This window comes from Lactuca saligna, chromosome 4 (genome assembly GCF_052625555.1).
Source record: "Lactuca saligna cultivar CGN05327 chromosome 4, ASM5262555v1, whole genome shotgun sequence".
NCBI classification, from domain to species: Eukaryota; Viridiplantae; Streptophyta; class Magnoliopsida; order Asterales; family Asteraceae; genus Lactuca; species Lactuca saligna.
The window spans coordinates 74,517,343-74,543,977 of record NC_136420.1 but is presented as its reverse complement, the minus strand read 5'-3'; the positions used below and the strand labels follow the sequence as shown (position 1 = coordinate 74,543,977).

Genomic DNA, 26,635 nt, shown 5'->3' with positions numbered 1-26,635 from the left:
ACAATCCTATGTGTGCATACAACCCTAGTTTGGATCTATGTTTTCACTATAAGACATACAACTATATGAACACAAAATAAACCCTGGCATGATTCTATGATTTTCGAAATTTACATAGAAGTGTAGAAAACCATACCTTTGTTGTTATATAGCAATAACAACTAGTTTCCTTGATCTCTTGAACTCTCTTGAACTCTTGAAAGCAAGCACCACAATTGTAGTGCCTCTAATGGCTCACAAACACCTTGAAGCAAGAAGGCAACTAAGAGAGAGGAGGGAATGAAGCTAATTTCGGCCCTAAGGTTCCCTTGGAATCAAGTGGCCTTAAATTGAAGCATAGGGCATGTATTTATACTATAGGGTGCTAGGGTTTCAGTCAAAAACCCTAATGGACAGCTTAGCCACCAAGCAGCCCAAGGAACCTTCTGGAATGAGGCCTTGGACGAAAATATGATGATCCTTCATCATAATTTCGTTCCCCCTTAGTCCATTAGGTTTCCTAGCCCAAAACTCAACTATCACACAGTTGACAGTTTATACCCCTTTATTTAATTTGTCTCTTTTAGTCACCAAATTAATTCCTAATTAATTTATGACTAATACTAATCAAATAAATATGATTTCTCCTTTAATATATTATTCTTATAATATATTAATAAATCATAATATCTCCTCTCTCATATCAAATTACCTTGTCAAGTTGCTTTGGTGAAGGCAACCTAAAAGGACCATGCACACTCGGGACAAGTATATACCAAATATGGTTACTGACTTAGACATTAATCCAACACTTTCTTCTAACACATAAGTATTAAGTATTTGCTACGATATACGTGCTATGTGTATAATATAAAGTTGTTTATATGTGTGAGTGTATACTACCTTTCATAAACACGATAATAATACAAGTATGGTTTGAGTGTATTAAGTTTATTATTGTTTATATGTGTGAGTGTATAGTCACTTTTCTTCTAACACATAAATATTAATTATTTGTTATGAAATAACTGCTATGTGTTTATATATTGTTTGTTTATTGAAGATGAGTATGGAATGGATGAACTATATAGGTTTTAATGAGTTAAACTGTATGTATATTTTGTATCTACGAATATGTTGGGTAGGACATGGGTAGATAAGATACGTGAGTATGGATCAGATCAAGAGGTTAGTTTTAGATCCGTGAGTATGGATTAGATAAAGAGATTGGATTTAGATCCGAGAGTATGGAATAGGAAAAGAGATAAACTTGTTATTAATCCGGGAGTATGGATTAAGACATAGTAAATTTTCCCTAGTCCGGGAGTATGGATTGGGCACAGTTTAGATCCGGGAGTATGGATCAGAACAGGATTTAGGTATAGTAAATTGTCCCTAGTCCGGGAGTATGGATTGGGCACAGTTTTAGATCCGGGAGTATGGATAAGAACAATAGGTAAACTTGTCATTAATCTGGGAGTATGGATTAAGACATAGTAAATTGTCCCTAGTCCGGGAGTATGGATTGGGCACAGTTTTAGATCCGGGAGTATGGATCAAACCAAGAGATTAGTTTAGATCCGGGAGTATGGATCAGACCAAGAGATTAGTTTAGATCCGGGAGTATGGATTAGACCAAGAGGTTAGTTTTAGGTCCGAGAGTATGGATCAGGTGGAGAGATTAGTTTAGATCCGTGAGTAGGGATCAGATAACGAGGAAAAGTTTAGATACGAGAGTTTAGATCGTGTCTTTGTGAGGATCGATGGGGTGGGATAAGAGTTGCTTTTTATATGGTGAAATTATATAATTTTGGATGTTCTATATATATTTATATGATATAACATTGTGGGATGAAAACCCTATATGCTCACCAGGCTCCCAAGCCTGACCCACACAGTTTAATTGTATCACAGGTATCGATACGAAGCTGCTTTGCACTGAGAGATTAAAGGAGATGTAAATCACTAGAGTAAATGAATGTATGTTCTGTTTATGCATATGTGTCTGTATCGGAACATGACATCCCGAGGTTTTATTATTTAATTAAAATACATTCTCTTTGAGAAATGTTTTGATAAGTTTTTATCATATCTTGTTTTGGGAACAAATTCCGCAACCGTTTTCTTTAAACGATTACTATGATTTATAAAACAAAGCATAAACAAATCGGTCTTTTCTGGCCGTGAAATTGGGGATGTCACAAAATCCAATAACACAAGTGAAGGAATGTAGTGGTAAACAAAGAAGTATGAGTTGAAAGTTTGGAAATGGAAGTTAACCTCTACTGTTCTTTTAGCTAAATCAAATTCATTTTTCAAATTCTCAACATTTGTACGCTTGACAGCTATCATCTTAATCACACATCTAGTATTATAAATAGAAAATCGTTATTAAAAGATGGATATGATAAATAAAATATTAGAAAGAGGTTAAAAGCTATCTCCATATTAGGTGAACATGAAAGGTATGTGCAAGCACATTTGGCAACCATCTACCAAATGAGTAAGCATCAACATTAAAAAAGAAGAAAAACCTCAACTATGAAAAGGAGACAGACCCATGAAAACTCTAAGATTCTTTTGAGCATTTATACAAACACATTGTGTGCATATCCATGTTCCACATAATCATATAAAAAGTTTACACTAACATCGGTCCATGTGGTTAGAAATTAATGAATTACAATCCACATACAAAAAATTAATTTTGCCATTTCAGTTGATGGATGAATCTCACTGACACTCAAAAATTGCTTTGATAACAAAATTTATGAAAACATGAACCTGTAAAAAGATGTATCGATGAAAGAGATGAGAATAACACCTCAAAATTTGGTACAGTTCACACAAGTCAGCCAACAAGTGATTATAAAAATTGATTTTAGGGATGCCATTCATCAAAATACTTGCTTTATAAATGAAAAAACCCTAATATCAGAGAGAGAGAGAGAGAGAGAGAGAGAGAGAGATCACGAAGAATCAAAACAGGACCTGAATGTTCAAGTTGTTAGCTCAACCCGTATTTTTCCATCCTCGTCCCAGTTTAGAGAGATGTGCTTGAAATTTCACAAGAATATAGGGTTAGAAAACCTTGGACGGCCTAATTCGATTGTGGACTTGATTTTTTTTTTTCTAATAGAATCGCACAATAGGGATGTGAATGAGTATCTGGTGGAAGCTCTCCAATCTTCGTTCCCTTAATTTTATTGTCATCTTTGTGTGCGAGAAGAGCCCAAAAGAGAAAAGTAGAAAGAAGGAGAACAAGGCGGGGTTTTCGAATTTTCGGGGATTTCGTTTCCATCTTAGCTATTAAAGGTCGGAAAACGCATGTTTCGTCGATTTTTGCATCTAGGTTAGAACGAAGAAGGAAGTGTGGGGAGTAAAAAAACCCTAAAAAAAAGGGGGTGAACGAATTAACTGGAGATCGATTAACATCTAGAAAGAGAAGATTAGCTAATAAAACCAACGAAGCCTTGTTATACGATGAACTTGGAATGATTGAAATAGAAGAGGGTAGTGATGCATAAAAGAAAATCCCCAAATTTAATAGTAAATATGCATCCAATCGGACGAACTGATACATTATCGGAATCATCTCTCTCTCTCTCTATCCCATTTGTTGTGGTTAATGGGAGAGAGAGAGAGAGAAAGAGAGAGATTTGTTATAGATAGGGCGGAGGTGGTGAATGAGATGTTTGGTGATACTGATAAGAAGCAGATCGAGTAGAGATCCGATGAACGAGATGTTTGATGATACTGAAGATGAAGATGAAGGACCTAGGGCTTTTTCTTGCTAAGTAGAAGAGGCGGGGGGATTAATTTTGGGATTCAATAGGCGGGGGTAATTTTCGTCGATTTCATTTCCCGCCTAAAACGCGTGTTTCACTTAAAATTATAAAGCGACACATTCACATGACGCACATTTTATGAAAGGTGCCCTTCGCATTTCTTTTTTTTTTCTTTTCCGACACTAATTTTAGGGCGCGCAAAAATGCGTGCCCTCTATCCTTCAAATTTTGCAAAACTGACATTTTCTTTAGGGCACTTACAAATGTTCGTCGTCTATCAGCGAGTGTCATTGTTTACGCGTCATTAAAGGGTTATTTTCTTGTAGTGTCTAATGGCTTACAAACACCAAAAGCAAGGGGATGATATTGGAGAGAGGGGAGGAGGCACAATTTCGGCTACGAACTCTTGTAGGGTTTCCAGTGGCCAAAAACTGATGCCCTAGAGGTCTATTTATACTTGTGCTACTAAGGTTTCAGTCAAAACCTTAATGGACAGCTTAGGCCTTAAGCAGTCCAAGGAACCTTCTGGAATAAGGCCTCCTTGGATGAATTCAGATGGGATTCATCTTATTTCGTCCATACCTTAGTCCATAAGGATTCTCAGCCCAAAACTCAATTATCTTATAATTGCAGTCCAGTCCCCTATATTTAAATAATCTCTTTTAGCCACCAAATTAATTCTTAATTAATTCATGACTAATATTAATTGAATAATATGATTTCTCTTTCAATATATTATTCTCATAATATATTAATAAACCATAATATCCTCTATCTCTCTCTCTCTCTCTCTCCATAAATCACTCTGTCAAGTTGCTTTGGTGAAGGCAACCCAAAAGGACCATGCTCAATCGAGTCTAGTACATACCAAATATAGTTATGGACTTAGACACTAATCCAACAGGAAGATAGTTCCCAAGTATTCCCCTTTTAATGGGCATCATCAATGATAATAAGGGGACGTAAATAGGTTTAAAGCACTCAGATCTATAAAACATTTTGGAATGCAAGTACATTCCAGATTATACTCTAGAATGAGCTAAGTCAGTTAGAATGTACGATGTCATATTTCGAAATATTTTTATATCACATCTCACCAACCACTACCAATTTTGGAACAATCATATCTAGTTCCGAATGAAAGTCCAATAAAAACGTTATTTTTTTTAATAATCTTGTTTATATGGGTTAATTTAGTTAATAAATAAAATTAATATTAGATAATATATGTATATCTAAACACACACACACACATATATATATATATATATATATATATATATATCACAAAGATTTAAAGTTCTAAATTTTATAAACCAGAAAACTTAAATAATTCAGTCGACTACAAATTATTGAGCAAGTCCTACTCCTATGCTTTATAATTTTATATGTTCCTTAATATTTCCATAAATATGATGTAATCATTCCTTAAAGATTCTTAAGATCTAATTTATGGTATGGTTTTTGTTATCCCTTTGTATTTAATCCCAAATTACAAAAGGTTGAATCTTGACAATTCTAATATGCCTATAACACGAACATACTAAAACATATTATGTGAGGGGTAAATTGGACCTTATAGTGTACGAGAACGAGAAACTAACTGATTAGCAATGAGTTCCAAAAAAAGAAAGACAACAACCGGAGAAAAATCCTAACAATAGCCCGAATCAGTTATTGTATTATGGACTTCAAACGCCATGGGGTTATTCCTTTTGCAAGTGTTTCTTTTATTGGTTTGAAACTACTAATAGTCCAAAATGAAATTATTTGGTATAGAATATTGGATTTTTGTGAGTCTAAATTATGAAATAAGATTCTATGAAATTATTTTGGATGTGTCCCGAATAAATTAAAAAAAAATGCGTTATCATAATATTTGTTTGGTTTAAAACTAAACGGTATCAAAATTTTCTTTTCGATTTAAACATTTGTAAACTAATAAAAGCCTGATCCGTGGAGATCATTATCAAAACCAATGGACATTCATACTTATAAGTTATAAATGGGTATACTCTTCTATTTTTTTTTTTATTTTTTTTTTATCATATATTATCTTTTTGAAATATTTTAAAATATTGTACTTCTGTATCTATCTTTTAAGGAAAACATTAATTATGTAAAATATTACTATAATTAAATATAAAAAACATTAATTATAAATAATATTTTTTTATTGAAAAATGTGAAATACATTAATTTTGGATAGTATTCCGTTTAATTAATGCATTTCATATTTAGTTATAATAATATTTCTCATAATTAATATTTTTATATGTGTTCGTAGGGTATATATTAGAAAATCTTATCTTTTAATTATGATTTATTTAATGTAATTTTAATAAACATCTATCTCTCAAAAACACAACAAAAAAATCAAAACAATCTACATGTGGTGTATTTTGGTAAATTTAAGTCCAACATAAAAAAAATAATAACATATACATTTTCCAGAAGTAATTTATTTAGACAATTTAATATCAAACAACCAAACAAGTCACCCTTTTTTATTTGACCATTAATTTGTTTCAATTGTTGATGTATCTAGAAATTGTTTGACAAATCTTATAAATTCACCACTTAATTTAATGATATATGATATACTCATATTTCATCAATTAGGCTCGAATGTATGGTAACCATTCACATTTCATTTTATTTTTTCTACATTTTCTTTCACTCTTCAAAAAACAGGAAATGATTACTTTTCAATTCATGGGAATAACCTTCAATTTGTTTTAGTTTTTTAATTTGGTTATCTAGTAGATCTATATTCTTGTAGCTTTTCAAGATTCTATAAATTTTTCTAGTTATGAATCTTATGATCTTGATACTCATAATGGTACATTGAAGCTAAATTTTTAGATCTTTATTTCACCATCTATTTCATGAATAGTCAACCTCCTACCGCTATCAACATCGATGACCATACACAAACAACCACAATTGACCATCGTCCACCATTAATCTCCTTCCACCACTATCAATCGTTTTTAACTAAGAACCCAAACAAAAAAAAAAAAATCAATTTCAAGAATAAAGGGATATCCATATTTCAAGAACACCATTAAACCATACACTTTTAAACCACCACATACGATTTCAGGAACAACAAAAGAAAAAAACAAAACAAACCTAGAGGCCTAAACAAAAAGAAAACAATTTCAAGAACATAAACCTATAACATCCGATTTCAAGAACAAAATCCTATAACAAAAATCCGATTTCAAGAGTAGACAATTCATCTTCAAGATTCGTTTTCTATCTTCGAATTGTTTTTTCTAAGCTTCAAATCATCTTCAATGTTCATTTTCTAACCTTTAATGGTCTTTAAGATTTGTTTTTAAGAACAAGAATCTTGACACCAAAAAAAACACAACTCAAGGCAGAGATAATGTAAATAAGTTTTTTGTTTACCTAAAATTTGATTTTCAACATGGTGGATGTATTTTTGCATACAAAAAGTGTCTATGTTGACATTATTTATCTATTTTCTACAACTATAATTTATTTTTTCACAAATCGATAATCTTTGTTTTAAGATATCATCTCTACATGTAATGACGTCTCCCAATTGATTTCGTTACAACTCTGTGTAAACCGAACTATATAATCAAAGATCTTCGATGGAAATTAAATAATCATAAGTTAGATCAATGTATCATGGATTCAATGGGTATAAAGGAACTTAACACTTTCATCTCGGTCTTATGTTAGTACTCAAGAGACAATTTTCAATAACAAAAATATACAAAAGGAAAAGAGGGACCTGAAATTCGAGATTGTGGATTGCATATTTCACCTATTTATATAGCTTCAAACTTTCAATGTTTCGAAGTCATGATAATTTTAAACTATTTCTCACATAAAATAAGTTTGAAGCCCATAATTTAATTTGAAGGCATCAAAGTGAAACATTTGTTTAAGAATATATTCTTTTTGGATTATTTCTCGATTAGTGTGGATTATCGTTTCGCATGGCCATCATTTGTGTATATTTCAATTTTATCAAGAATATAATCAAAATATTTTATTTATTTATTTTAAAAGTCATTTCGCAAGTAAATATTTAACTATTGATTAAATATAATATAATATGCACGAACAATACAGATGAAGACCATTGGACCCAAATTACACTCACCAAGTTTAATTAGAATAGATAATCACTAATATAAATAAATATAAAAAGCTGGATAGGTGATGGAAAATATTATTTTATTATTTGAAAATTATACTATGAAATAGTTATAAATGTTTAATTACGATAGAATGTCACCAGGATCTGTGGCGCAATGGTAGCGCGTCTGACTCCAGATCAGAAGGTTGCGTGTTCGATTCACGTCAGGTTCAATCCTTTAAACCGGTCCAGTTTTTTTCCTACTTTTTATTTTTATGTTCCTTTTCAGTCCTTCAAGTTTCTCCTGTTTGCCAAAAACTTTCACTTAGCTTATGTACTTTATCTTATTGTCACTTGCAGTCCTTCAACCTTTTCAGTATTGGTTGCTAACAAATGAGAATTCAGAATTGTATCTTAAGCATGCTTTTTTGCTTGATGTCACATGGCCATTTTTTTAAAAAAGTTCAATAACTGTAGAACGGTCGATATTTTTTTTATAAGTTCATGTCTTGATGTGGGATCTACATGATACTATATAAATGGAAAATGTAACTAAATAACAATCAAATTCTACAACCATTCCATCTAAATTGTTCATTTTTTTCTTCAAAACATGAACCATTTTACTTTCAATATTGTTTTAATGTTGGAAATTGGTTTACTTTTAACATCATAATAGGCAAGGGTGACACGAAAATTAATAATATCACTCTTCTTGATTTTATCAACTTCAAGTGAATAAACTCTTTTAAAAATTTGGGTACAAGCGATTCACAAAATAACAATTGCTTCATTAAATTTTGCCAATTGCTAAATATCAATATATTTGTGAGAGAATTTTGTTTTGCATTAATGAGCGGTTCGATAACTTCTAAATAGAACTCTGAAATGGTTGATACTTATACAACTTTAGAATGAATTAAAAGTCTATTGAACAATTAGAGAATTTCACATTTTTTGTACAATTAAAAATTTAGACTTATTTAACACAAAATAATTTATTTAAGACAATATCTAGTTTCAAATTTCAACTTTCGACTTAATTTATTAAACAAACAAATTTTATAAATTTCTTTCACATTTTTGCTCAACTACTTCGCATCAATCTTTCATAGTATGAAGATTTTATGATGACAAATAACATCTGTCCCGAATCTTATAACATGTGTAAATACAAGGGGTCAATCTGACACATTTAGATAGTATAAGCCCTTTTAGAAATCTTTTAACACAAAACCCTAATTCCCAAAATCAAACTCAAACCCCTAATTCTTGTCTCGTATCTCAAGTCGTGGAGCTTCAGTCCTGGAACATCAATGGCTTCCATCACCAAGCTTCGTTTACTAAACTCATGTAATCGTCAAAAGCTTTTTCCGGTATATCAAATTCAAGCTCGTCATTTGTCATCAATCCTAAACCCTGATTCCTCCACTCCACTCTCCAGCAAAGAGAAATCACGAGCTGCTCTTTCTCTCCTCAAATTCGAGAAAAACCCAGAACGAATTATTGAAATCTGCCGAGCAGCTTCACTCACGCCGGAATCTCATCTCGATCGCGTCGCCTTCTCGATCGCCATTTCAAAGCTCACCGAGTTAAATTACTTCGAGGGTATCCGTAATTTCATCGACGAGTTGCTTAAAACCCGACCAGATTTGAACAATGAGAAGTTCATCTCTAACGCGATTATTTACTACGGTCAAGCTGGGCTGTTAACCAATGCATTCCAACTGTTCGATAAAATGCCCGAACTGGGTGCTGTTCAAAACGCGAAATCTCTAAATGCTCTACTGTTTTCTTGTATGTTGGCAAAGAAATACGACGAGGTGAAGCGTGTTTATCTCGATTTTCCTCAAAAATACGGCATCAAGCCTAATCTCGATACTTATAACACCGTAATCAAGTCCTTCTGCGAATCAGGCTCATCGAGTTCATGCTACTCAGTGACAGCCGAGATGATCAGAAAGAAATGCAAGCCAAATGCAACCACATTCGGCACCATGATTGCTGGGTTTTACAAAGAAGAAAAGTTTGAGGAAGTTGGGAAAGTGCTCGAAATGATGAAGAAGTATGAAGTTCCTGTAACCCTTGGAACGTACAACATCAGGATTCAGAGCTTGTGTAAGCTTAAAAAGACCATGGAAGCTAAAGCTTTGCTCGATGGGCTTCTTTCAAGAAAAATTAAACCAAATTCATTCACTTACAGTCATTTGATTCATGGGTATTGCAGGGAGGGGAAGTTAGTTGAAGCGAAAGAGTTATTTCAGAAGATGATCGATGGTGGTTTTAAACCTGAGAGTGATTGTTACTTTACACTTGTTCATTATTTGTGTAAAGGTGGTGATTTTAAAGCAGCATTGGAGGTTTGTAAGAAGAGTATGGAGAAAGATTGGTTTCCTAATTTTTCTACTATGAAATTGCTTGTTGAAGGGCTTGCAAATAGTGATAAGGTTGATGAGGCAAAAGAGATTATTGGAAAGGCAAAGGAGAAGTTTCCTAAGAATGCTGATATGTGGAATGAAGTAGAAGAGAAATTACCAAAATAGACATGGTATGTTGATGATAACATGATTTCTTGATTTTGCAATGTTAACATTATCATCATTAGGTATGGTGATTCCTTTATATTTCTAGCTCATAATTTGGTTTAAATTAAATTGCATTGCTTTCCAGTTTCCATATCAGATATTAGTTTGTTTATTTATATGTGTTTTATAGCGTCTTACTTTTTTTTTGGAAGGAATTGACATTTGTAAAATTCTATTGTTAAAAGGAGCTTGAATATTTTTTAATTATGAGAAAATGTTGGGAATTGAATTCCATGGGGGATTTAAAAAGATGTGATGTTGAAATCCACAGGTATGAGGATTTTGTAAAATTCTAATGGAGTTCAATTCCATACTTATTTGCAATTAAACAGGGGATGTGATGAGAATGGAATTGAATTCCAATTCCGATCAAACAACTCTTGAGAATGATAATAACATAATAATAGATTGTACCGTATAATCATATTTTTGCTAAGGGGTGGCCCATAATATAAATAATTTCATAAGCAATGTGGATTTAACTACTTCTTATAACTTGTTTTCCTATAACACAAGTTCGAAAATTCTGAAAACCTATGAAGAAAAAGAAGCAGCTAGCTGAAAAGAGTATTAACCAGTGTGGGATTTCTATTATTAGAACCTTTCCTTAGAAATGTATGCATGAGTGCTCTTTATGTGCCCAACTTATCCTTTGTCAACAAACAACTATCTAATAATTGATACTTCGTCGTGCTCTTCCCATTTAGAGGGGCGTGCTAAAGGATTAACCATTTCTTGGCACACAATTCCATAAAACTATATTGAGAACCATAATGCGGTCAAAGAGTGACGATGTGATTTATCTAAAGAAAAAAAATACAAGTCATGGTTGTATGACCACAAGGTAAACTAGTGACAATTCACTCCCCTACACCCACAAGGTAAAGTAGACTATATAAGTTTTCAAAGTCAATTTCGATAAGGCTTTCGACTTGATAAAACTAGGAGTTCCTAGACTCGATGCTCTTGCAAATGAGATACAGGGAAAGATGGAGAGGTTGGATACAAGGATGCCTTAAGTCAGCAAGGGCTTCAGTACTTGTGAACGGATCTCCCACAGAAGAATTTGAAATGGGTAAGGACGTTCGTCAAGGTGATCTACTATCACCATATCTTTTCATTACCGTCATGGAAGGACTTAACATAACAATGAAAACGGCGTTCAAGAAAGGCTTATTCAAAGGCATCAAAATACCACACCATGATATTCTCTTATCTCACCTCTTCTACGTTGATGTCATGTTGTTTATATGAGAATGGAGTAAGGAGAATATTAAAAATCCTGCGAGGATACTTAGATGTTTCCATGATTCATCGGGACTTAAAGTAAACTTTCATAAATCCCATATGTTCGGTATTGGGGTGGATATGTAAGAGGTTTCGCGCTTAAAACCCTACTTGGGTGTGAACCTGTCGAATTGCCATTCACCTATCTCGGGTCCCGATAGGCGTAAACATTAACCAAAAGAAACACTGGAAAGCAAAAACTTTATCACTTGGGGGAAGACTAACTCTCATTAAGTCTCTTCTAGGTAGCCTTCCCTCTTACTACTTCTCGTTCTTTGTTGCACCTAGTGGGGTCATCATTATGTTGGAAAAAATAAGAAGACATTTTCTTTGGGGAGGTTCGAAAGAAAAGAAAAAAAAAATATATGTTGGGTAGTATGGGAGAAGGTGGTGTTTCCCTAAGAATCAGGAGGCTTTGGTTTGGGATCGATGTGGTCGTGTAACTTATCTTTGATAGTTAAGTGGTGGTGGCGACTAAAGAAGGGAGAAAACGAGTTGTGGAGTCGAGTCATCAAAGGCATCTACAATTTATCCAACAAACCTTCATAGTATATGGCCAAAAAGACATACACTGGCATGTGGAATAACATGGCTAAAGTCAAAGACGTGTGTACACTCGGTTTTGGATTTGCTTCGTCGCTCGGGGCTGCGGACCAATCATCAGTTGTCATAAGGCTTAGGGCCTTGGCAAGGAAGGATTTGGCCCATTTCGGATATGATTGTCATGGTATAAGTGATCCAAGCGTTCGAGAAACAAACTGTTAGGCAATAAGTATGATTGTGTTCCATGTAATTGTCCACACGATATCTTGAGAACGGAGGACTATATGATCCATTATCTAAAGGACGTGTCAGCGTTCGACATCGGCTTTTGAGAGTTACAATTGCTAATCGGATTTTGAAGTCGTACTTGTATTTATACTTATTTGACCTATCAAAGTGGGAGATTGTTGGATTAGATGTCTAAACCATAACTATACTTGGTATGTATATGACCCGGTTGTTACACATAGTCCTTTTGGGTTGCGACATTCACCAAAACAACTTGACTGGATGAATAATAAAGAAAGAGGTTATTATGGTTTATTAATATATTATATGAATAATATATTATAAGAGAAATCATATTATTTAATTAATACCTGTCAAGAATTAATTTAGTGATCAAAAGAGCTTAATTAAATCAAAGGGACTGATATTGTAATTATAAGATAGTTACAAGGTTGGGCTTAGAATCCATAAGGAAGCAATGGACGAATTCTATGTGGGAATCCACATAGAAATCGTCCAAAAAGGCCTTATAGAAGGATCATTTGGGCAATTGGGCTGCTTAGGGACTAAACAACTGGATTAGGGTTTTGACTGAAACCCTAACTGTTCAGCTATATAAAGAACCTTTAGGGTAACCAAAATTGGACACTTAAACCCTAAGAAGGATAACTAACCGATCTTGAGCCTCCTCCCTCTCTCTTTAATATTCTCCAATTGCTTTGGTGTTTGTGATTCATTAGAGGCATCGAATTTAAGGTGGCTCAAAAGCTCAAAGATCATCAAGCTACAATCAAATGTAACTTCCTAACTTGTTTATTAGATGTTAATTTCGATTTTGGTATGATAGGTTTAGGTTTTGAGAGCTTTGAATGATTATTGCATGTACAAAGCTTTAGGTTTTGCATGTACACCATAGGATTGATGTTTTTCTCATAACACAACAATTCAAACAAAGGCGAGTGTCACTAATGAAGGTGGCTGATGATGCAAAATCCCTAGTGTACACATGGGTGAAATATAAGAGAAAAGATTGTTCTTATAGCCGTTCAGAATGGTGTGTAAGCCCCAAACTGTGTATGTAAATATTGTGTTTTGTTTTCTCATGTTGTTGCTCCTCTTCTAGTTACTTGCTAGAAGTTGGGTGTCCTTTTCTCATTATTAATATAACTATTTGCTGGTTCAAAAAAAGTATTTTCATGTAAATTAAGGATAACATTTTTGCCATTTATTATGTACTTTAAATTTGTATTTTATCATTGATAACATCTTTATGTCAAATTTTCATCATTTCTCTGTTCAATTTGTTTTGTGCCCCTTGAAAATTTGTTGAGAATGATAAAAGAGATAAGCTATTTTTAAAAATTACTTGCACATATAAACGTGTATATTATATTTACCTTTCTTCGTTCTCCGTTCGAAATATAGTTGTTATGTTGTATGTTGAAAAAAATCAACAAAATATTGGGAAATGGTTGTTGATTAATCTCTTTAATAATTATCAAAATAATTTCAAGCTCTTTAATTAATTAATTTTTTTAATTAATTATCAAAATAATTTCTAATTAATTTATTAGTTACATAATAAATTAACAATTTATTTTCTCCATTTCCTTAATGTTATTTGTATCATGAGACCGATCTAAAATGATCCTACTATTATTAGAAATATTACCAAAATAGTTAATGATCTTGAACACTATTTTTAATAGTCTTCTACTGGGACAAGTCGTTAACTTTTCACGCTCTTAATATTTCACTAACAATCAATAGAGAGTAGTTATACAATGCAATTGTCAAGCTCTGATCATAATCAAAATTCAGTCCTTACACAAATGATAAAGTATTCCTTTGTTCTAGAAATCTTTATGGATATGTGACATATGGATAATGATCAATCTTACTGTTCAACATTCTATTTCCAGATTAACGATTTCTGACAATCACATCTGACTTCTAAATTGAACACATCAATTTAGTAATGGCTCGGCTAAGCACTTTCGACGTCATCACTAAATCATCGAGGGACCCATAGATACCGCTTCCTAGTTACAAAAATGAACAAATAAACTTTGACTACATAGCTTTTTCATACTAGACTACTCATACATGGAAATACCCTTTATTCCTTTATGACTACCAAGTATGGATAACATTGGGAGCACACCAATGCACAACAAATTTTACAAACAAAATCATATATATATATATATATATATATATATATATATATATATATATATATATATATATATATATATATATATATCAGTTTGAATAATAAAAGATACTATCATCTTAGAACTACTTGTGATTAGATCCATGAAGTAATAATCTTCAAGTGCTTGTTGTTCCAATACATGTGACACACCATTTGGAGAATATTGGTGTTTTTTTTGTGTTGAAAAGTGATGAGTTGATTATGAGTTCAGAAGTTTTCATAAATCTTTTGGTTCCCAAAAGAACCTCTCTCTCTCTCTCTCTCTCTCTCTCTCTCTGTATGTGTGTATATATATATATATATATATATATATATATATATATATACACACAATTCAAGGTTATAAAAAACTTTCGACGTTAGCTAGTTGTTGGACTGGGGTTAAGCGATTAATCAGCTAGGTGGAGGTTAATCGGAGTATTAATCAGGGACCATTAATTGCTAATTTGCTGAATTTTAAAATATTAAATATGACTTTATCATATCAAATTTCATAAATACCACTAATATCATAACACAAATTGTTAATATAATTAATACAACAATAATTATGCCTCAAATAGTTTCCATTAAGATAAAACTTCTTTAAAATGTTAAAATTTCATCATTTTATACGGTTTCACTCATTATGTATGTAGGGATTAATCATTAGGCGCCCTCTAATCAGTCGAGTAGCTCCTAGGGATTAATCGGGATTTTTACAACTCTGTGTGTGTGTGTGTGTGTGTATATATATATATATATATATATATATATATATATATATATATATATATATATATATATATATATATATATATATATAGACATTACAAAGTGATTTTATACACTAATCTTTTTATATGTTTTCTTTGTTATATATAATTCTATTAGATTTTAGGTCCAAATAAGATATTAATTTACGTATTGCTTATGTTAATTGTCAAAATTATGGTGTGTGTATGTGTGTTTTTAAAAAAAAAAATTAAGAATGGATATGAGATGAATTTGCTTAAGTGGGAAGTAAAAATACTTATCCCACATTGGTGTTGTGTTTGACCATAAAAGTTGTTAAAGCTCTTTAAAATGAAGTTTTTTTTTTTTTTTTTTTTTTTTTCTTTTGGAAAAGGCAAATGGATTAAAAAAGCACCCCAAAAATCAAGCTGCAAAGAAGGGGCTGAACCGAATACAATCAGTAACAACTATAGATAACAGACAAATTGAATTCAAAAATTGAGAGGGCAGAAGGTCCAATCTTCTCAACTCCAGCCGCCATCTTTACCCCTTACCTTCACCCAAGGATACGACATTAACTGTATGTTCTCAACCAATTTATCAGGGGACACAAAATATGCTTGAAAGAGGCGATTGTTCCTAGCCTTATAGACACTCGACAATATACAATAACAAATGGCTATTAGTTTGTCTCTTTTATTAGGGCAACTTCCCTAGGTAGCGGCCAAACGAACTATATCTCCAATATTGTGAACTTCCATTGCTTTGATCCCACACCAATCGAATATAGATTTCCTGACAGACCTCACGTAAGGGCATTTAACCAGAAAGTGGTCTGAGCGTTCCACCTCATTGATACAGGAATTGCATAGAACGGTATCTAGAGCCACACCTTTGTGTACAAGAGCTACCGCAAAAGGAATACTACTAAGAGCTGCTCACCATACGAACGCCGACACCTTAATTGGGATTAGTTTGCACCATCGGATGTCCATCTGGTTGAAATTTGGAGTTGGTTTGTGATCAATTCTTTTCCTCAACAAAGCCACCTTATAATGACCATCAGTTGCCAACACACAAGACAAGTGGTCATGTCCATTGTATATATGTAGTAGCCACCTCATTTGTCAAATGAACTAAGTCATTGGACAAATTGGCAACGATAGGACAAGCTTTCCATTTCCAATTTTGCCCATCAATGCTTCTTCTATCCACCACAAGAGACGATTTTTCCTTCTTAAGATTAGAGCATCCACAATGGTGAGTTCAATGAGAGAGTTGAATGAGGTGACAAGTCCATGTGTCATTCAATGGATGGAACTCAACCATTGTGAGATGCCACTTTGGCATTCAATGGATTTGGAGTTCAATGGCCATTGAACTCTTCAATGGGAAAAAGGAAAGTTTTAATCCTTAAATATTTACAATAAATTATATTTTGTAACATTCTATTGAACTTTGTAGAGTTCAATGCATTGTAAAGAAAACAATAATAGAGTTGTATAAATTTAAGAATGATGATGTGGTAATCCATTAAACTCTATGGAGTTCAATGCATTGTGGATGCCCTTATTTAGGTTAGGGTATTTAGATTTGAGACTACTATCACCAACACACTTATCCCACAAAAATTGAGTTCTATCCCATGTTTTGACAATCTGCTTAAAGATGCCACTAAAACTGATACCCATAGCTTCCAAGTCTTTTTTAGTTCCCGCAATATTATTCCACACCCATGTTATCCTTCTTTTCGACAAGTATTCAGTGGGCTTATTATATAAGTTATGTAAGCCAGTAATAACTTTGGCCCATAATAAATCCAGCTCCCTTTTTAATCTCCACCACCACTTGACGATTAGACCCATATTCAATGCCCTAATCGAACACACTCCCAGATCACCAAGTTCTTTAGGAGCGATCACCTTCTCCCAAGAAACATAGTTTATTTTTATCTTTTCTTTGTTTCCACCCCATAAGAACCTCCTCCTGATCTTCTCTAGAGATTCGATGACTCCAAATGACAGTTCTTTAGGTAGTAAGTTGGTAAATTTCCCAAGACCGATTTGATTAGCGTGAGACGTCCGCCAAATGACATAGTTTTGGATATCCATCTTGATAACTTATTGCGAAATTTTTCGATAACAAGCTTTCAAATTTTCACCAAATTCATATTTGAGCCCACCGGAACGCCTAGATAGGTGAACGGTAGAGAACCTGCTTCGCATCCCATGATGTTTGCCCATTGAGATGTTTCACCAGTTGGTGCTCCAATCCCAAACACTCTTATTTTTGAAAGTTTACCTTCAAACCCGAATACACTTGAAAACACTTCAGAATTCTCGCAAGATTATTAAGAATTGTTTTCGACCATTCCCCCACAAACAATGTGTCATCCATGTAGAAAAGGTGCGATATCAAAGGACCGCCACCCGAGATTCGTATACCTTTAAATATGCCTTTTTCAATGGCCATTTTGATTGCCACGTTTAAACCTTCCATCGCGATTATGAATAGGAATGGAGAGTAATTACGTACAATTGATTTAAAATAGGGTAGAAAAACTACTGAGAAGGGTTTCCATCACTATATAGCCGGAACCTAATTTGTATTTTGTGTTATCGAGACTTATATAAATGAATTGGATGAATTTTTTGGTTTTAAAAGAAAGATATTTTGGATATCAAGTCAAAAATCCGAATATCTAAAATTTCGGATATCCGTTTTTAAACACCCTTAAATCCAATACATAGAATAACTATATATTGCCCATCTAACAAGGACAGTTCGAATAAAAAATAAAAATGAATTATTAAACATACAATTTGAAGCACACTACCTGGACAGATTCTTGTAAGTTACTATTTATATATTATTCAATCTCATTAGTATATGTGTTATTTAAAAGTCAAAAGCCATCATTGTCATTTGTTTTAACTAAATATATATTTCATTATACTGGTCCCTTAATCCCGGCGAATTGTCTAAAGACTTTTGATTATAAATAGACGATGCAATATATATGGTCTCCTGTAATACAAACTTCGACGTACCCCTGAATTAATTCACTCTCCGGCAATATTTAGACAAGATGTGGAGTTTCTTGGAGCAGGTATCGATCTACACCTTGCCGCTGTTTCTCGGTGTTGCGTTCATGCTGTTTAGATGGTACCATTCCACATCATCACCCACCACCACCAAGAAACTACCACCGTCACCACCAAAGTTGCCGGTTATCGGCAACCTCCACCAGCTGGGTGCAAGCGTCCACCACTCCTTCTCTCTTGCCAAACGTCATGGTGATTCTCTGATGCTCCTGTACATCGGCTCAGTCCCAAGCCTAGTGGTCTCTTATTCCGATGCAGCTCGCGAGATCATGAAAACACATGATATATATAGCATTTGCTAGTAGACCAAACACAAGGATGTTCAGAACTATCTCCTACAATCTCAAGGAAATAACAGTCGCTCCTTATGGTGAATATGGAGGCAAGCACTAGTACAGAAGAGATTTGATGATGCGGTTAATATAGTTTGTTGATGCGGTTTTCTGACCGCACCAAAAAATATGGCACTAAAAAATAGTATATTTGATGATGCGGTTTACAAACCGCATTAAAAAACACTAGAAACCGCCTTATAAGATATCAAAATTAAAATAACAAACCGCATTAAAAAATCAGCAACCACTCTATTAAATATTAGCACTAAAAAATCAAAAACCGCCCTATTAACTAATTGCACCAACAAATAAGGAACCACACTATTAAATATTAGCACCAAAAAATAAACAACCGCCTTATTAAATAATCGCACCAAAAATCGGAAACCGCTCTATTAAATAATGGAGCCAAAAAATAAGAAACCGTCTTATTAAATAATATATATATATATATATATATATATATATATATATATATATATATATATATATATATATCACAAAAACAAAACCGCACTATAAAAAATAATATATCATTTAAAAATCATTAATAAACAAAAACATAGTATTTAACAAAACTTCATTATACAAAAAACCAACAATTTCTAATTTACATTTTAGTTATAATAAAACACAAAACATTATAATTCTTAGAAAGTTCTTTTCCGACTATCGTTCACCATCTTAATTAAACGAGGTATTATTTCTGAGACCATATCTTCAAGTTTAACGGGCGTAACAAAACTCTTCTTTTTCCATAACTGCAACAAACAAACAAACAATATATATATATATATATATATATATATATATATATATATATATATATATATATATATATATATATATATATATATATATATATATATATAGACACACACACACACAAAATATTGATATTTTAAATCTATACAAAATACTTACTTTATTTTCAACAAACTCCTTCATATGTTTTATTACTATAAATCCACATTCCCATCCACCTTTTTGTTTGTAGCACTGTATTTAATTCACAATAACTATTTCAAACCACTTGAAATACATTGATAAAAATTAATAGAAAAATACCTTTACTGTTTCCCACTTATTAACTCGTCCCGGGAAAACATTATCAATGAAAGAAGGAAAGTGGTAAGCGTCTTTTTTCTTTTCTTGGTTCTTTTCACATAAAGAATCAAGAATATAACCACATTTGCTTTCAGGACATAGGATAAAAAGCAACCAATGCATACTGCAAAAATAAGAATTATTTAACAAGTAAGCATATATGTGTACTGTGTATTTATATAAGTGTAGTGTGTATATGTATGTGAACGTATTATGGAAAGAAAAAAAATTACCCCTGTAAATATGGAGCAAGAAAATATCGTTTGCTTTTATGATACGAAAATACTTCTTCGATATGTTTAGTGACGGGCGACATGTCTGTTTTAGTATTTAAGCGTGCAATGCAAAGCGGATCAAAAAAAGCACATTCAGAATTGGGCGACCTAAAAAGAAGCCTATATATATTACAGAATGTTAGTAAAAATTAATTATATCTAAAAAGTTATAATACCATATTAAAAAATATAATAATAACTTACATTGCAAACCAATGAATAATGCTTTGATCAAGCCAATCTCTTAAAAATAGTTGTAATACCTCGATATACTGGATGGTAATTTGAACCCTACGGCGATACATCCCTTTGGGTGAAAAAATATTAACAACATTTGCATTCCCAAAAAACTCTACTACTTGAAAACCAACAGATTGAATTTGAGGTCTTTGTTCTTGTAATTTGCTCAAGGATGTAAACAAGTCAGGTTCATCATGTGTAACGAATTCAGGTTCGGTTTCGGATTCGGATTCGGATTCATATTCGAGTTCGGATTCAAATTCGGATTCGGGTTCGGGTCTGGCTCTGGGTTTGGGTGCATTTAAATGAACTTGTGGTGGATTCATAGATAACATCTACAGACAAACACAAAACATTAGTAATTAGATATGATTATATACAAACATAAAACATCTAAAAAATCATAATATGTCTAAAAATGAGCATAAAACAAGTTTTTTAAGACTAACCATATCAACTAAACCACCTTGAAAATGTTCATTAATTTCATGTTGATAAGCAATGTGGTTGTCCTCAAACTAAAATAACAAAAAAATTAAAAATTGTTATAATATTATGAAAATAATACTAAATTAACAAAAAATAAGAGTGAATTGGTTGAATACTTGTGGACGATAAGCTGAAGTCGTCATGATGTCATCAACATGTATGTGTGGTGAGGCGCGATTCGACCCCATTCCCGTGCCACTATTTGATTTGCTAGGTGTCTTGTTCACAAGCTACAATATTTTGTAATATTTAAATAAACATATATTAAAATATATATATTTATATTTAAATATAAATATACCTTTATTGCATATCTCGGCCACTGAACGATGGTATGTAGAAGATGTTTAACATATTCAACTTCTTCCGTCCGTGTGACGGCATGCACAGGCAAGTTCTCATATATTTTGACGATTTCATCAACCTGTACTTTCACACAACCTGTACTTATTGGTTGTGAATGTATGACCGTTTCAGATGTTGGCCATGCAATACCATTAGCTACTATCAATTGAGTATCAACCACATTCACTAGCAATTCACATTCTGTCCTAACCTGTGAATCATACAACTTTTTTTGTAAATATAATATAAAAAACATAACTTATAATATACATACATACATATATATATATATATATATATATATATATATATATATATATATATATATATATCGTTTATATGAAAACTATAAATATATTACCTTAATAGGTGGGTATTCTGTCAACCGTCCACCAGATGCACCACTAGATTCATGCAATGATGGGATCATGTCAACCTGTTGTCTCGGTCTCGTGGTTCTACTATTTTCCACATTTTTGAACAATCCACCATAAACCTGGGTATGGCCAATGATATTAGATATTGTCCGTGATCGCCCCCCGTGCTCGCGTCCCAAAAGTCTAACTAATGAGTCTTCCTTATTTTGGAAATAACTCCCATCAGCTATCATTCTTTTCTCTTCTTGTTCCTATGAAGAAAAAAAATACTTGTAAAGATATATCTACTGAAAAATCAAAATCTTCATATATAAATTGAAAAAAAATAATTGTTTACCAAAAATTGAAAATCTTTAATTGCCCCTTGGGGAAGATCGTACGTATTTGTTTCTGGGTTAATTAATGCGAAAGCCATTAAATATAACATAGAGCGCTCATTTTGTATACGACCCAGAAACTCGTATTTGGCTACAAGTTGAGGCCATATAATATGCCTTTTTTTTCAAGACCCTTCCATCCACTTCGACCTAAACGTGTATTGAATATCCTTTTCACATTGCTTTCTTTAGCGTTTGCACTTCTTGCCTTCACACATATCAACAAATTGTTAATAATAATAATAATAATAATAATAATAATAATAATAATAAATAAATAAATAAATAAATAAATAAACAATTAAAACATACCAAAAACTCAGGAGTAGTTTTTTGTGCAACAAATCTTTCCCATTCATCAGGTTTTATAAAATCATATTTGAGACAAGCATTCAATTCTTGATTCACAAAATTTGAAACAAGGAATGATTTAAAATTTGATGCAAGTTTTACAGCTTTCCTCTTCAAATATTTTTCCTGATCATTAGACTCGATGTTCCACTGTTTCTACAATTTCAAAACAAAATATGTTAAACATAATAATTAATTAACAAGTTATTTATATTTGCAATAAATTAAAATATAAATACCTTAGTTTCAAACCATAAATCTTTAAAATACTTTTCTCCAGCTTTATGCGACTCTATATCTATAGGAAAACTGCGTCGAACCTTTATGCCAAACCAAGAACTAAACTGTGCTGGCATGCCATCGTCTGGGATATTATTTTTATCAAACTTCACTTTATATTTTTCCGGAGAAATCTTTGACTTAAATGCAGCGATACCACGTTCACCTCTTTTTTTTGGTCGTACATTTTCCATTTTTACAAGCCTAACAACATTAAACAAATTAAAAATATTTTTATCCATGGATAATAGAAGACAAACATAACATAAGGACAAAAAACATAATTCAATACAATAGTATATTCCATGAATACAAAACAAGAATCTAACATAATGCAATGAAAAAGAAGGATCAATCCAATAAATTGGTAGACCCCATATATGTGGGGCCAAGTATCACATTTATTAGCCAGGAGACAATCACACGTTTATGCATTCTAAAGATTCTAAACTATAATGTAAAGTAATAACATTTTTTCACAACAACAAATTAATACTTTACAGATTCTAAAAATTCTAAAGCTATACGACACGAGACAAGTCACGATCAATTCTAAAAGATTCCAAACACTTTTTAAGAATAAACTTTTGAAAACAAAGCAATATATATACATCACCAACAAATCAATGTAAATATACTTTAAACGACAAAGCAACTCAAAACAAAAAATGTGGCCGAGACTTGTGGAGGTTTCAGACGAGAGCTATGGAGGTTTACCGCGGAGACTTGTGGAGGTCCCAGCGTCAACTTAGCCATCCACTAAAACCGGGATTTCCGTCGGCGACGGCAAGGGTTTACGAATCGCTATGGAGGTTTCGAGATGGCGCGCAGTGAAAAATTTAGAAAACAACAGGAGGTTAAACTTGAGGTATTGACTGTGGGCGGATGATTTTATGAGGCGGTGATTTTCTTTTAATGTGGGTTCACTTTTTTGAGGCGGTTCCTTCCTATTTTATAAGGCGGTTTCCTTAAGTTTTTTTTTTTTTTTTTTAATGCGGTGATTTTCTTTTAATGCGGTTACACTTTTTTGAGGCGGTTCCTTCCGATTTTATAAGGCGGTTTCCTTAAGTTTTTTTTTTTTTTTTTTTTTTTTTTTTTTTTTTTTTTTTTTTAATCATAATCATAAATTAATAATATAAATAAGGATTTAGGTATTTTTATGGTGCGACTATTGTGGAGCGATGTTTTTTATGAGGTGGTGCAATTCTTATGCGGTCATTACTATTTAGCAATTATATTGGTTTTATAAAAATTATTTTTAGAAATTATTCAATTTAATATTTAGTTATGACTCATAATTAATTATACATAATTCTAAAAATAAGTATTACAAAAACAATAAAAACATAATATATACTTCCAAAATTTAAAAAATTATGGTTTAAGTTTCAATGTTTTAATGTTTAGGATGCATGATTTAGCCTTTAGTGTTTACCTAAGACCGAACATGCTGCTTAGTGTTTAGTGGTGTAACATCCTAAAATTTCCAATAAATTTGAACTTTTTAAAATAACATAAAATCATATATTTAATGTATTTTATTCGAAACAAATGAAATATCAAACCCCAAGGTCAATTCAGTTTCTGAACATTATTAGTTATAATTTTAAAATTCATGAAAAGATAACCAATTCAATATCAATTCCAAAAACCCGCCTCGAGTCGGTGTGTATAGTCATGTCCGATTTACTGTATACGATTTACTGTTTGTGGATTTAATTTGGAGTTTTGGGTTTAAGGATTTAGTGTTTGGGTATAGGGATTAGGGTTTATGGTTTAGTGTTTAAAGGTTAGGGTTTATGGTTTAAGGTTCACGGTTTAGTGTTTAGGGGTTAGCGTTTACGTGTAACACCAAAAATCAGAAAGACCAAGAAAGAAAAGGAAACCCTAAGTCAAAAGGGGGTCAACTCGTCGAGTCTATTTAATCGTCTCTTTCAGCCACCACTCATCCCTATTGCTCCCAGAAACCATCCATAGCAAACCCTAAGTGTTTTGGTGCAAGATCTAAGGCTTTTGAGTGATTTTTATGGGTTTTGAACACAAGGGAGAAGGAAGAGCATAGAAGGTAACTCACGAGGAGACTGAAGGATTCGAGTTTGGTGCAAGTTCAAGGTTCTTAGTGTAAATAAGGAAGGTCGACTCGGCGAGTCGATGGATAGACTCGGCGAGTCATGTCGCGATTCTGGTTAGGGTTCTTAGTGTAAGAAGCTTGGGGATTTGGAGGCCATCATCAAGGGGCTTGGGTAGATCTGGAATCTACTTCTGTTTGGGCACATTTCAGGGGTAAGGAACCTCCTCCTTAAGCTATTTCATTATTGTTTCATGAATGGTGGTTGATTTGGGATTCATTAGCTTGTTTGGGAGCTATCTCGAGTTTGAGGCTTAGATCTAAAGTTGCTACTTCAGATCTAGACTTGTGATGGCCCAAAAGGTCATAAAGTTCCTGTCTAAGAGTCATTGGTGAAGCCCTTTGTCTTAAACCCTATCCCTAGAAGTGTTTTGGGCTTATATCTCCTTGCTTTTCACATAAAGTTTGCAACTTTATGTGAGGGTTAGGCTGTAGAAGAGTGGATCTATGGATTGGAGTCCCTGCATGGCTTGAAAAGCCTCTATATGTGTAACATCCAAAAAATACGGGCCAAAAATTTCATTTTCAAACATGTACTTAGCAAAACATTAGAAATACAACGTTCACCGATCATATCATTTCATAAAAGATATCGCATGTCTGGAAAAACATTTTATAAAACATAATAATGTCAGAGTATAAATCCCCAGAAAGATCTCATAGTGCGGAATACGAGGCATGTGTGTGATGTGCCGCTACCGCGCCAGCTCCTTCCCCATTGAAGAAGAGGTACCTGAAACCAAAACTGAAAACTATAAGCACGAAGCTTAGTGAGTTCCCCCAACATACCACATGCCATACAATCGCATAACCTACATATATTGTCAGGCATATCTGGGTGCCTGACCTACCCCTTCTGTCCTCTCGACCGGGTACTGGGGAGTATTTCACCCCCTACTACGATCGGGTACTCGACTCGCCGAGTCCGATGAACGACTCGCCGAGTCTTTCGCATGTAAATACTATATGCTCGATTTTGCTTGATTCCAGCTCATGCCATACATAGATCTGGGTTCCTAGGGCTCGATTATCACGTAAAGTTTCCAACTTTACGTGTAAACAAACACAATGAAGGTTTTAGGGCTCAAAATGCACTAACAAAGTACATCTAGGGCTTTCATGCAATATGGCTCCATAAAGGCAGTAGATCCGATCGCCTGGAGCTCAACCATACCTAGATCTAAAGGTTAATCAGCTTATTACAAACCCTAATTCATAATCAAGCTTGGAAATGGCTCAAGAAGGACTTTGATTAGTTGTGAGATGTTATATGATTACATGTTTATGTGCACATGGTTGTTGGATTGGGGTTGGGTTGAGGCGGGTCCTGCTTTGTGCTGTAGGCCAACATACCTAAGGCGGACTAGTTAGACCGAAGGCTCGGCGAGCGGTCCGGATAGGCTGAAGGCCCCAAGAGGGCGGACCAATCATACTATAGACTCAGAGAGTGGACCATGTGGACTGGGAGGGGTCACAAGGTAGATTGGAGTAGCTTTTTGCACCCATGGAAGGTACCTTGCGACATAAGAGCCATTTTAGGGTCTTTTGAGCTCATAGTCCCATGCATGCATGTAAAGTTTGTAACTTTACGTGCTAGATGGATCTTAGGAGTCTATTTAAGGGCACTCATAGCCTCTCATTGCAAGGGACCTATTTAAGGTCACTCATAGCCTCTCATTGCGGCTACTAGTCCCTTGAGAGCAACCCTAAGTGAGCTAAATCGTTTTTGAGGAAAGAGAGGCCAAAAGGGGGTGGTCATACCTAGT

General features: G+C 33.4%; 1 protein-coding gene and 1 non-coding gene across 2 annotated transcripts; both read left to right on the top strand.

The window, feature by feature from the left end:
* The first annotated feature begins 8,048 nt into the window (after positions 1–8,048).
* On the top strand, positions 8,049–8,120 carry TRNAW-CCA (transfer RNA tryptophan (anticodon CCA)). The gene has a single exon. It is a non-coding gene; the product is annotated as a tRNA-Trp (tRNA).
* A 1,011-nt stretch (positions 8,121–9,131) lies between these two features.
* LOC145042147 (pentatricopeptide repeat-containing protein At5g18475-like) lies at positions 9,132–10,561 on the top strand. Its single transcript, XM_078990531.1, has one exon. The coding sequence runs from the start codon at positions 9,204–9,206 to the stop codon at positions 10,428–10,430; it is 1,227 nt and encodes a 408-aa protein (XP_078846657.1). The 5' UTR covers positions 9,132–9,203; the 3' UTR covers positions 10,431–10,561.
* Positions 10,562–26,635: the final 16,074 nt, after the last annotated feature.

Coding starts and splice junctions, on each gene's coding strand:
- LOC145042147 (XM_078990531.1), top strand. CDS start 9,204: ATGGCTTCCATCACCAAGCTTCGTTTACTAAACTCATGTAATCGTCAA.